The 14,494-nt window shown below is 35.1% G+C and overlaps 1 protein-coding gene across 1 annotated transcript in view; it reads right to left on the minus strand.

Annotated features, from left to right (window-relative positions):
• The window catches only part of pou2f2b (POU class 2 homeobox 2b), a 169,103-nt gene that overhangs the window by 7,360 nt on the left and 147,249 nt on the right, over positions 1–14,494 (minus strand). The window contains exons 9-15 of the mRNA XM_061947519.1: positions 14,305–14,457; positions 11,677–11,818; positions 11,457–11,605; positions 7,702–7,899; positions 7,322–7,572; positions 7,145–7,213; positions 5,068–5,141 (exon numbers count right to left, since the gene is read on the minus strand). Of these exons, the coding sequence (XP_061803503.1) occupies positions 5,068–5,141; positions 7,145–7,213; positions 7,322–7,572; positions 7,702–7,899; positions 11,457–11,605; positions 11,677–11,818; positions 14,305–14,457 (1,036 nt within the window). The remainder of the gene's footprint in view (positions 1–5,067; positions 5,142–7,144; positions 7,214–7,321; positions 7,573–7,701; positions 7,900–11,456; positions 11,606–11,676; positions 11,819–14,304; positions 14,458–14,494) is intronic.

The raw sequence follows: 14,494 nt of genomic DNA on the forward strand, positions 1-14,494 counted from the left end.
GACAGAATTATTTATACGTATCTATTAATTGTTTTAAATATTCATTTAACAATAGAGTTCATTTATGAAGGAATTATTGTGTATTTATTAGTTGTTTAAATATTCATGTAACAATATAGTTATTTAACAACAGATTCATATCCTCGCATTTATTAATTGTTTTAAATATTTTTTTCCAACAATATACTTCATGACAGAATTATTTATACGTATCTATTAATTGTTTTAAATGTTCATTTAACAATAGAGTTAATTTATGAAGGAATTATTGTGTATTTATTAGTTGTTTTAAATATTCATTTAACAATATAGTTATTTCATGACAAAATTATTTGTATGTAATGATTACTTGTTTGAAATATTAATTTAACAGTATAGTTATTTCATGATGGATTTTTTTATGTGTATTTAGCAATTGTTTTACATATTTGACAATATCATTATTTTATGACAGATTCATATCTGTGTATTTATTGTTTTAAATATTAATTTAACAATATAGTTACTTCGTGACAGAATTATTTCTGCGTATTTTTTAATTGTTTTAAATATTCATGTAACAATATAGTTATTTAACAACAGATTCATATCCTCGTATTTATTAATTGTTTTAAATATTTTTTCCAACAATATACTTCATGACAGAATTATTTATACGTATCTATTAATTGTTTTAAATATTCATTTAACAATAGAGTTCATTTATGAAGGAATTATTGTGTATTTATTACTTGTTTTAAATATTCATTTAACAATATAGTTATTTCATGACAGAATTATTTGTATGTAATTATTACTTGTTTTTAATATTCATTTAACAATATCATTATTTCATGACAGATTCATATCTGCGTATTTATTGTTTTAAATATTCATGTAACAATATAGTTATTTAATGACAGATTCATATCTGCGTATTTATTAATTGTTTTAAATATTTTTTCAAACATATACTGATTTCATGATGGAATTATTTATATGTATCTATTAATTGTTTTAAATGTTCATTTAACAATAGAGTTAATTTATGAAGGAAATATTATGTGTATTGTATTACTTGTTTTAAATATTCATTTAACAATATAGTTATTTCATGACATAATTATTTGTATGTAATGATTACTTGTTTGAAATATTAATTTAACAATATAGTTATTTCATGATGGATTTTTTTATGTGTATTTAGCAATTGTTTTACATATTTGACAATATCATTATTTTATGACAGATTCATTTCTGTGTATTTATTGTTTTAAATATTAATTTAACAATATAGTTACTTCATGACAGAATTATTTCTGCGTATTTTTTAATTGTTTTAAATATTCATGTAACAATATAGTTATTTAACAACAGATTCATATCCTCGTATTTATTAATTGGTTTAAATATTTTTTCCAACAATATACTTCATGACAGAATTATTTATACGTATCTATTAATTGTTTTAAATATTCATTTAACAATAGAGTTAATTTATGAAGGAATTATTGTGTATTTATTACTTGTTTTAAATATTCATTTAACAATATAGTTATTTCATGACATAATTATTTGTATGTAATTATTACTTGTTTTTAATATTCATTTAACAATATCATTATTTCATGACGGATTCATATCTGCGTATTTATTGTTTTAAATATTCATGTAACAATATAGTTATTTAATGACAGATTCATATCTGCGTATTTATTACTTGTTTTAAATATTTTTTCAAACATATACTGATTTCATGATGGAATTATTTATATGTATCTATTAATTGTTTTAAATGTTCATTTAACAATAGAGTTAATTTATGAAGGAAATGTTATGTGTATTGTATTACTTGTTTTAAATATTCATTTAACAATATAGTTATTTCATGACATAATTATTTGTATGTAATGATTACTTGTTTGAAATATTAATTTAACAATATAGTTATTTCATGATGGATTTTTTTTATGTGTATTTAGCAATTGTTTTACATATTTGACAATATCATTATTTTATGACAGATTCATTTCTGTGTATTTATTGTTTTAAATATTAATTTAACAATATAGTTACTTCATGACAGAATTATTTCTGCGTATTTTTTAATTGTTTTAAATATTCATGTAACAATATAGTTATTTAACAACAGATTCATATCCTCGCATTTATCAATTGTTTCAAATATTTTTTTCCAACAATATACTTCATGACAGAATTATTTATACGTATCTATTAATTGTTTTAAATATTCATTTAACAATAGAGTTCATTTATGAAGGAATTATTGTGTATTTATTACTTGTTTTAAATATTCATTTAACAATATAGTTATTTCATGACAGAATTATTTGTATGTAATTATTACTTGTTTTTAATATTCATTTAACAATATCATTATTTCATGACGGATTCATATCTGCGTATTTATTGTTTTAAATATTCATGTAACAATATAGTTATTAATTGACAGATTCATATCTGCGTATTTATTACTTGTTTTAAATATTTTTTCAAACATATACTGATTTCATGATGGAATTATTTATATGTATCTATTAATTGTTTTAAATGTTCATTTAACAATAGAGTTCAATTATGAAGGAAATGTTATGTGTATTGTATTACTTGTTTTAAATATTCATTTAACCATATAGTTATTTCATGACATAATTATTTGTATGTAATGATTACTTGTTTGAAATATTAATTTAACAATAGAGTTATTTCATGATGGATTTTTTAATGTGTATTTAGCAATTGTTTTACATATTTGACAATATCATTATTTTATGACAGATTCATATCTGTGTATTTATTGTTTTAAATATTAATTTAACAATATAGTTACTTCATGACAGAATTATTTCTGCGTATTTTTTAATTGTTTTAAATATTCATGTAACAATATAGTTATTTAACAACAGATTCATATCCTCGCATTTATTAATTGTTTTAAATATTTTTTTCCAACAATATACTTCATGACAGAATTATTTATACGTATCTATTAATTGTTTTAAATATTCATTTAACAATAGAGTTCATTTATGAAGGAATTATTGTGTATTTATTACTTGTTTTAAATATTCATTTAACAATATAGTTATTTCATGACAGAATTATTTGTATGTAATTATTACTTGTTTTTAATATTCATTTAACAATATCATTATTTCATGACGGATTCATATCTGCGTATTTATTGTTTTAAATATTTAACGATGTAGTTATTTCATGACAGAATTATTTGTATGTATTACTTGTTTTAAATATTTATTTGACAATATCGTTATTTCATGACAGAATTATTTGTATGTAATTAATACTTGTTTTAAATATTCATGTAACAATATAGTTATTTAACAACAGATTCATATCCTCGTATTTATTAATTGTTTTAAATATTTTTTCCAACAATATACTTCATGACAGAATTATTTATACGTATCTATTAATTGTTTTAAATATTCATTTAACAATAGAGTTCATTTATGAAGGAATTATTGTGTATTTATTACTTGTTTTAAATATTCATTTAACAATATAGTTATTTCATGACATAATTATTTGTATGTAATTATTACTTGTTTTTAATATTCATTTAACAATATCATTATTTCATGACGGATTCATATCTGCGTATTTATTGTTTTAAATATTTAACGATGTAGTTATTTCATGACAGAATTATTTGTATGTATTACTTGTTTTAAATATTTATTTGACAATATCGTTATTTCATGACAGAATTATTTGTATGTATTTATTACTTGTTTTAAATATTCATGTAACAATATAGTTATTTAACAACAGATTCATATCCTCGCATTTATTAATTGTTTTAAATATTTTTTCCAACAATATACTTCATGACAGAATTATTTATACGTATCTATTAATTGTTTTAAATATTCATTTAACAATAGAGTTAATTTATGAAGGAATTGTGTATTTATTACTTGTTTTAAATATTCATTTAACAATATAGTTATTTCATGACATAATTATTTGTATGTAATTATTACTTGTTTTTAATATTCATTTAACAATATCATTATTTCATGACGGATTCATATCTGCGTATTTATTGTTTTAAATATTTAACGATGTAGTTATTTCATGACAGAATTATTTGTATGTATTACTTGTTTTAAATATTTATTAGACAATATCGTTATTTCATGACAGAATTATTTGTATGTATTTAATACTTGTTTTAAATATTCATCTAAAAATATAGAATTTCATGACATATTTATTTCTGTGTATTTATTACTTGTTTTGTATCTATTTCATGACAGCTGCTATGGAGTGTTTTTCTGGAAAGTCAATTAAATGTGAATACAACTGTCCATCAAATGCATTATTTAAACAGTAATTGGATCAAATATATTCATTGATGTATTTTAAGAGCAATTGATTTATATATAATCAATTATTTATACAATGGGTGATATATTTAAACATCATTCAAATATTTATTCATTTATGACCGCCGCATCACACACTATCAAATTAAAATCCAATTGGTTTAAGATTATTTTGCATATTTTAATGAACTAGTGGACAATTGTAAAATTATCATTTTATTCATTAACATTTTACTTAATTGTTTTACATACTTTATATGTATTTAATATTTGTCCATCACAGCTTGATCGTGAAATGATTGATAAATATAACCACTTTACAGGCCTGACGATATGGAGGATTTGTTTTGTGTGTGCCAAAGAGGTCGAACAAGAGACCTGAGTGAACAGTTGTCACGGCAACAGCCCTTTACATGATGCTTAGGTCACTTGTTTACCTGCAGACTGCTTTCAGTCGTCTGCATTATGGGCCATTTAATGGACGAGTTTTGATCGACCGAGCATCATGAGAGTTTGAAAATGATCATTACTGCAGTTACACATACAAAATGTGTTACGGTGACAACTCATGCAGAGAGGAGAGGACGCAGATGAGGAAGATGAGCGCACACACACAGCAACACATTCGTGCCAGCGACACATTCTTGGATGGTGATGACATGATTCGCCTTGAGTTGTGTATCAATAACCTAATCACACGCACACACGCACACACCTTGAATAGTGGCGAGGGGATTGTTACCGAGAAGAGCTTGGTTCATCCCTGTGTTAACCCCCATCACAGTGTTCCTGTTGTGTCACACACACACACACACACACACACACACACACACACACACACACACACACACACACACACACACACACACACACACACACACACACACATCGAAGCATAAACACACACACACACACACACACAAGCAGAAGAGAACAAGGGGCAGGAAATAGGCAAGTTTAGCAGCAAGAAATAAAAAAAAAGTATAGTTCAAAAAGTAGAGCAGGAAGCTGCACACTTACAGTGGAAGCGTTGAAGTCGCACAGTTCACTACATTTATAGAAAAATAGTTTCTCAATTTGCTGCGTTTCAGTTTTGACCACAGACAGGTCACCAGTGATAAAAGGCAAAGTGTGATGACAACCATAGAACTAGAAATTGGGCTTATTGTGACATCCTATATACAGGTAAAAGCCAGTAAATACGAATATTTTGAAAAACTTGATTTATTTCAGTAATTGCATTCAAAAGGTGTAACTTGTACATTATATTTATTCATTGCACACAGACTGATGCATTCAAATGTTTATTTCATTTAATTTTGATGATTTGAAGTGGCAACAAATGAAAAATCCAAAATTCCGTGTGTCACAAAATTAGAATATTACTTAAGGCTAATACAAAAAAAGGGATTTTTAGAAATGTTGGCCAACTGAAAAGTATGAAAATGAAAAATATGAGCATGTACAATACTCAATACTTGGTTGGAGCTCCTTTTGCCTCAATTACTGCGTTAATGCGGCGTGGCATGGAGTCCATGAGTTTCTGGCACTGCTCAGGTGTTATGAGAGCCCAGGTTGCTCTGATAGTGGCCTTCAACTCTTCTGCGTTTTTGGGTCTGGCATTCTGCATCTTCCTTTTCGCAATACCCCACAGATTTTCTATGGGGCTAAGGTCAGGGGAGTTGGCGGGCCAATTTAGAACAGAAATACCATGGTCCGTAAACCAGGCACGGGTAGATTTTGCGCTGTGTGCAGGCGCCAAGTCCTGTTGGAACTTGAAATCTCCATCTCCATAGAGCAGGTCAGCAGCAGGAAGCATGAAGTGCTCTAAAACTTGCTGGTAGACGGCTGCGTTGACCCTGGATCTCAGGAAACAGAGTGGACCGACACCAGCAGATGACATGGCACCCCAAACCATCACTGATGGTGGAAACTTTACACTAGACTTCAGGCAATGTGGATCCTGTGCCTCTCCTGTCTTCCTCCAGACTCTGGGACCTCGATTTCCAAAGGAAATGCAAAATTTGCATGGTTGGGTGATGGTTTGGGGTGCCATGTCATCTGCTGGTGTCGGTCCACTCTGTTTCCTGAGATCCAGGGTCAACGCAGCCGTCTACCAGCAACTCATCGACTCCATGCCACGCCGCATTAACGCAGTAATTGAGGCAAAAGGAGCTCCAACCAAGTATTGAGTATTGTACATGCTCATATTTTTCATTTTCATACTTTTCAGTTGGCCAACATTTCTAAAAATCCCTTTTTTGTATTAGCCTTAAGTAATATTCTAATTTTGTGACACACGGAATTTTGGATTTTCATTTGTTGCCACTTCAAATCATCAAAATTAAATGAAATAAACATTTGAATGCATCAGTCTGTGTGCAATGAATAAATATAATGTACAAGTTACACCTTTTGAATGCAATTACTGAAATAAATCAAGTTTTTCAAAATATTCGTATTTACTGGCTTTTACCTGTATGTCAAAGTAAAAAATGTCAAATATATGTTTATTACACAGAGATTAACTTATTTTTACACTTGTTCAACAGTTAATATTATCAAATTGTTACTTCAGACATTTTCTATTGAGTTGATAAAGGTCTCACAGATGGTGACATCTTGACCCTGGAAAAGACTAATTCTATTTCCAAGATTTCCTATTGAAAAAATGTATACTGAATATAAAAAAAAAACACACAAATTATTCAACCTCAGAGGTTCTACTGTACATGTACTGTACATCCACAGGCATAGAGCATTGTTACTATGATGTGTCGTGTCATTGTTACCTCAGGTTTGCAGCAAAGTCGGTGATGTAGCTCGCCATGTCGCCGTTCTTTTTCCCCATACGCCACAAGCTGTGAACACACACACACACACACACACACACACACGCACACACGGTTAGCGTGAAAACTGCAGGTGAAACACACGAGCTGCAGCATTGGCGCTGGCGGCCGTCTTACCCAGCGTTCAGATTGAGTGTGCCGTGGCTGGAAGTGGCGGGGCTGGCCGTGCTGCGGGGCGGAGGACCAACAGGAGCTGCAGCTGGAGGAGGAGGAGGGGGAGGAGTCACCGGGGAAGGGGCAGAGCTGTAGGAAGGGTGGCTGGAGGTGAGGGAGGTGAGGCTGGAGGTCAGAGGGCAGATGGAGGAGATGGTGGTCGCCGCCGTTGTGTTACTCAGACTGGTCACCGCCTGCGACAGCTGACTGGATATCTGTTTGAAGAGAGGAGCCATGATGCTTAAAAAAAATGTTTGCACTGATAGTGGCGAGGCTGTAATCTCATTGTGCTGACGTATAACGACAATAAAAGGCATTCTATTCCAATGCTCGTATCCCCGCACCATGTGAGGGCTGTAGCACGGGGCCTTGTGGGTGGGCGGGGTCACAGCGGGCTGGCTGGGCAGGGGAGGGGTGGCGCTGTTGGGATTGATGCGTTTCTCTTTCTGCCGGCGGTTGCAGAACCACACCCGGATCACCTCCTTCTCCATGTTGAGCTGCTCAGCGATCAGCAGAATCTCCTCTGAGGTAGGCTTCTGGTTCTGCGACCCAAAAGAAAGCAGCGGACTCAGCAAGCAGTTATGACCTCGTCAGGACGCTCACATTTTCACGCTCGACACTGGACTTGATCTTTCGAAATTGTAGGACAAGTACACCAGCAGGGAACTGAGAGGACTGTGATGCAAAGCACACATTTTGTTCTCTGATGTTAAATATGGTAAGAAGAAGATGGGCGCACAATAGCATTAGCATAGCATTGTTGTTTTGGCATTGAATATTAATTATCTGATTCATTTCCTGATTTATTAACTAAACTAATCCGTAAAATGATAACATGATTATTACCAGTAGTAATTAATAACAGAGGTGGGTAGTAACGCGCTACATTTACTCCGTTACATCTACTTGAGTAACTTTTGGGATAAATTGTACTTCTAAGAGTAGTTTTAATGCAACATACTTTTACTTTTACTTGAGTATATTTATAGAGAAGGAACGCTACTTTTACTCCGCTACTTTTATCTACATTCAGCTCGCTACTCGCTACTAATTTTTATCGATCTGTTAATGCACGCTTTGTTTGTTTTGGTCTGTCAGACAGACCTTCATAGTGCCTGCGTTTCAACAAATACAGTCACTGGTGACGTTCACTCCGTTCCACCAATCAGATGCAGTCACTGGTGACGTTGGACCAATCAAACAGAGCCAGGCGGTCACATGACCTGACTTAAACAAGTTGAAAAACGTATTGGGGTGTTACCATTTAGTGGTCAATTGTACGGAATATGTACTGTACTGTGCAATCTACTAATACAAGTTTCAATCAATCAATCAAAAGTGTGAAGGAAAAAAGATTTTTATTTCAAACGTACATCCCGTCAAAAGCCTAAAGACTGACTGCACAGTTCCTGTCTTCACAATAAAAGTGCCGCTCCATCGCGCCTGCGCTTTCAAAACAAGAGTCTCCGAAAGCCAGCGCAAACAAGCTAGCAAGCCACGGAGTTTGCCGCCAATGTATTTCTTGTAAAGTGTATAAAAACGAATATGGAAGCTGGACAAATAAGATGCCAAAAACCAACCACTTTCATGTGGTATTAGACGGAAAGGAGGAACTTTTTTTCTCCTCCATTTGAAAACGTGGACGTTATCATCACTACTGTCTGATTCCAATCAATGCAAGTCATCAGAATCAGGTAATACACCAACTTATATTCTTGTCTTCATGAAAGAAAGGAATCTATATGTGTTAAACATGCATGTATATTCATTAAAACACCTTTAACATGTAAACAAAAACGGCAAAATAAATAAATATAAATTATATACTGTATATATATATGTGTGTGTATATATATGTATATATATATGTGTGTGTATATATATATATATATATATATATATATATATATATATATATGTATATGTATATATATATAAATGTGTGTATATATATATATATATATATATATATATATATATATGTGTGTATGTTACTCATCAGTTACTCAGTACTTGAGTAGTTTTTTCACAACATACTTTTTACTTTTACTCAAGTAAATATTTGGGTGACTACTCCTTACTTTTACTTGAGTAATAAATCTCTAAAGTAACAGTACTCTTACTTGAGTACAATTTCTGGCTACTCTACCCACCTCTGATTAATAATACAATGATAATATTGCATTGTTATTAATAGACTATATTTACATCTTAATATAATATAATATGCATATAAACAAAAACAAACAAAACAACATTCACTTACTGTGTATAATGTCTATATGTGAGATACATACATCATTAGTAAAGTTATAACATTTAATATACAATAAGATAATATATTATTATATATTATGTTTTGCATGCTTTGAAAATAAGCCATAACACCATTAATATTATCACAGATTATTATTGTGTATAATGTCTATATGCGATACATTTTATGAGAATTATTAATATAAATCATATTATTTATTTAAAATAAATGTGGTATGCTTTGAAATCACCTGCAACACCATTATTACTGTCAATGAGGGACAAGCGGTAGAAAACGGATGGATGGATTGTTATTGATAATGACAAACGATTGTCTTACAGTTATTTTAAATGCAAAATTAAACACCTTAATTGCTATAGTATTGAAACTATGTAAAATATTATATTAAAATATACATGTATAGTTAGAATGTTTTGATGATTTTTATAAATATAACTGAAATGATCATATCTATTTTTTGTTACATTAAAATTATTTTCTAATTCTTCAATTCTAAATTACGTAATTCTAATTGCTATTGAATTTCAATTAAACATTTTAATACTGAAATATTTTTTTAACTTTGTATTTGATCTACATTGATTGTTTTTATTTAACACATAAAATATATACCGTATTTTCCGCACTATAAGGCGCACCTAAAAACCACAAATTTTCTCAAAAGCTGACAGTGCGCCTTATAACCCGGTGCGCTTTATATATGGATTAATATTAAGATTCATTTTCATAAAGTTTCGGTCTCGCAACTACGGTAAACAGCCGCCATCTTTTTTACCGGTAGAACAGGAAGCGCTTCTTCTTCTACGCAAGCAACCGCCAAGGTAAGCACCCGCCCCCATAGAACAGGAAGCGCTTCTTCTTCTACTGTAAGCAACCACCCGCTCCCGTAGAAGAAGAAGAAGCGCGCGGATATTACGTTTCATTTCCTTTGTGTGTTTACATCTGTAAAGACCACAAAATGGCTCCTACTAAGCGACAGGTTTCCGGTTCATGAAAAGACGCAATCTCTCCATCCGCACACGGACTACTATTTCACAGCAACTGCCTAAAGACTTTCAAGAAAAGCTGGCTACTTTCCGTGCATATTGTAAAAACAAGATAGCTGAAAAAAAGATCCGGCCAGAGAACATTATCAACATGGACGAGGTTCCACTGACTTTTGATATTCCTGTGAACCGCACTGTGGATACAACGGGAGCACGTACGGTGAATATTCGCACCATGAGAAGTCATCCTTCACTGTGGTTCTAGCTTGCCATGCTAATGGCCAGAAACTTCCACCCATGGTGATATTCAAAAGGAAGACCTTGCCAAAAGAGACCTTTCCAGCCGGCGTCATCATAAAAGCTAACTCGAAGGGATGGATGGATGAAGAAAAGATGAGCGAGTGGTTAAGGTAAGTTTACGCGAAGAGGCCGGGTGGCTTTTTTCACGCAGCTCCGTCTATGTTGATATACGACTCCATGCGCGCCCACATCACGCTGGTTTTTAATATATTATTAAAGTTTGACTGACCTATCTGACTGTTTTTTTGACATTCCCTTTAGCGCAGTTAGATGCGGCTTATAACACGGGGCGGCTTATAGGTGGACAAAGTTTTGAAATATGCCGTTCATTGAAGGCGCGGCTTATAACCCAGGGCGCCTTATGGTGCGGAAAATACGGTAATTATGATAAGCTTAAATAAATACAAAATAACAGAAGTTAAAGGTTAGTGCGCACACAACTACCATGCAGAGCTGTTTTTTACACTTTTGGAATAAAAATGGCAGACTTTCTTCAAGGATTTTCAAGCACCCGAAGGAGAGCTGTGTGTCCTACCGTCAAGAAAGCACGCTCCAGGGCAATGCGTACATTCGTCTCGATGCTGGTTCTCTTCTTCCTGCGGCGGCCGGGCATCCCGTCGTAGCCCAGCGAGGGGCTGGACAGTGAGCTGGGGCTGGGCAGGGTGCTGTCCATGGACATGGTCTCTGTCACAAGCACACAAAGTCAGTCACAAACGTCAATGGATGCACAAAAAGGGAAGAGGACGAGGTTTCACCTGCGTCGTTGAGCCACTTTTCCAGCAGCGGCTTCAGCTTGCACATGTTCTTAAAGCTCAGGTTGAGGGCCTCGAAGCGAGAGATGGTGGTCTGGCTGAAGTCGTTGCCGTACAGCTTCCCCATGGCCAGGCCCACATCTCCCTGGGGGGGTGAAGGAAACAGACTCAGCACCAGTGTTGGGACTAACGCGTTACAAAGTAACGCGTTACTGTAACGCCGTTAGTTTCGGCAATAACTAGTAATCTAACGCGTTATTTTTTTTTATTCAGTAATTTAGTTACCGTTACTACATGATGCGTTACTGCGTTATTTTACGTTACTTTTGATGTAGTATCGGCTAGAAACAGAAGCGCTGCGGTGTCGTTCTTCTGAATCTTCCTCTGTCACAAGCCGGAGAGAAGAAAAGAGGCGCGGTCTATGTGTGTGTGTGGGTGTGGGTGTGGGGAAAAAAAGTTGTTGTCACGTTCAGTCCACACACAGCGTGGTCATGGCGAGCGCAGTAACGGAGGAGCTTGAACGCCCCCCCGCCATTGAATCGGTGTGTTTATAAGTGCAGACTCGGTTGTGCAAAACGAGGGTTTTAAACAACATGCTGAACGTGCTTGAACCACGTTACGACATCCCGTCGCGCACCCACTTCAGCAATAAGATTGTGCCAGATCTTTATGAGCAGGAGAAGAAAAAACTATCCCGAGCATCATCTGTTGCGCTCATGACAGACGGGTGGACGTCCAGGGGAACTATAAGCGCTCACTTCATCACAGCAGACTGGGAGATGAGAAGACACGCCCCCTCTACGAGAGTCACCTTGCGCAGGTACTGACACAAGCAGTGGAGGAATGGAAGATAAAGATATCCCAGTCACACGTGATGATGCCAAAAATCAAATAATTACAGAGAATGAGGCAGGACTGGGACCACAGATAGGTGCTTTGCACATGTAGTGAATTTGGCATCACAGAAGGGAATCTCAGTCAATAGGATGGAGCGCCTCTTTGGGAGGATCAGGAAGGTTTCCTACTTCCACCCAAGCACAACAGCTGCTCATGTGCTTAAGACAAAGCAAGAAATGCTAAAGCTGCCTGCTCATACATGATGTCCCAACGAGGTGGAACTCCACTTATGATATGTTGGAGCAGCAGGCAGCTATATACCGTATTTTCCGCACTATAAGGCGCACCTAAAAACCACAAATTTTCTCAAAAGCTAACAGTGCGCCTTATAACCCGGTGCGCTTTATTACGATTCATTTTCATAAAGTTTCGATCTCGCAACTTCGGTAAACAGCCGCCATCTTTTTTCCCGGTAGAACAGGAAGCGCTTCTTCTTCTACGCAAGCAACCGCCAAGGTAAGCACCCGCCCCCATAGAACAGGAAGCGCTTCTTCTTCTACTGTAAGCTACCGCCCGCCCCCGGAAGAAGAAGAAAAAACGCGCGGATATCACCGTACGTTTCATTTCCTGTTTACATCTGTAAAGACCACAAAATGGCTCCTACTAAGCGAAAAGGATCCGGTTCATAAAAAGACGCAATCTCTCCATCCGCACACGGATTACTACCGTATTTCACAGCAACTGATATTCCTGTGAACCGCACTGTGGAACGGGAGCACGTACGGTGAATATTCGCACCACAGGGAATGAGAAGTCATCCTTCACTGTGGTTCTAGCTTGCCATGCTAACTTCCACCCATGGTGATATTCAAAAGGAAGACCTTGCCAAAAGAGACCTTTCCAGCCGGCGTCATCATAAAAGCTAACTCGAAGGGATGGATGGATGAAGAAAAGATGAGCGAGTGGTTAAGGGAAGTTTACGCGAAGAGGCCGGGTGGCTTTTTTCACACAGCTCCGAAGGCGAACACACCTTCACTAAGACGGGCAGACAGCGCCGGACGACATACGCCAACTTTGCCAGTGGATCGTAAATGCCTGGGCAGATATTTCGGTCACAACTGTGGTCCGAGCTTTCCGGAAGGCAGGATTCACAGAACTACTGGACAACAACAGCGACACTGACTCCGATGACTTCTACGAGACGGAACCGGCCATTTTGCATCCCACGCTTGCGCAACTTTTCAATTCGGACACCGAAGACGAAGAATTCGAAGGATTTACAAATGAAGAATAACTTCAGAAGGTGAGCGCTATGTTTATTTTGTGTGTTGTGACATTAACGTTCGAGCAACATTATGTTGCTATTGCTCTACACCATTTTGAATTTTACTATGTTTGTGATTGCACATTTGTACATTTTGGGACAGAGTTGTTAGAACGCTGGTTTTCAATATATTATTAAAGTTTGACTGACCTATCTGACTGTTTTTTTTGACATTCACTTTAGCGCAGTGTAGGCGCGGCTTATAGTCCGGGGCGGCTTATTGGTGGACAAAGTTATGAAATATGTAATTCATTGAAGGTGCGGCTAATAATCCGGTGCGCCTTATAGTGCGGAAAATACGGTACTTTTTGGTGTAAGTAACTGAGTTAGTAACTGAGTTACTTTTGAAATAAAGTAACTAGTAACTGTAACTAGTTACTGGTTTTCAGTAACTAACCCAACACTGCTCAGCACTGAATAATGCTCACCCACACACACACGCACGCACGCACAGAATGTTGCTCCTGTACCTGCGTGAAGCCCAGTTTGATGCGTCTCTGTTTGAAAGTGCGGGCGAACTGCTCCAGCTCCTCCAAGTCGCTGGGCTCCTCGGCGTGAGAGGTCACAGACGACACCGTCGTCATGCCTCCTACTCCGCCGCTGATCTCCATGCTCTTGTCTCGCTGAAAAACAGAGACCGGTTAGGACATATTGTAACCA

This window comes from Nerophis lumbriciformis, linkage group LG04 (genome assembly GCF_033978685.3).
Source record: "Nerophis lumbriciformis linkage group LG04, RoL_Nlum_v2.1, whole genome shotgun sequence".
Lineage (NCBI taxonomy): Eukaryota > Metazoa > Chordata > Actinopteri > Syngnathiformes > Syngnathidae > Nerophis > Nerophis lumbriciformis.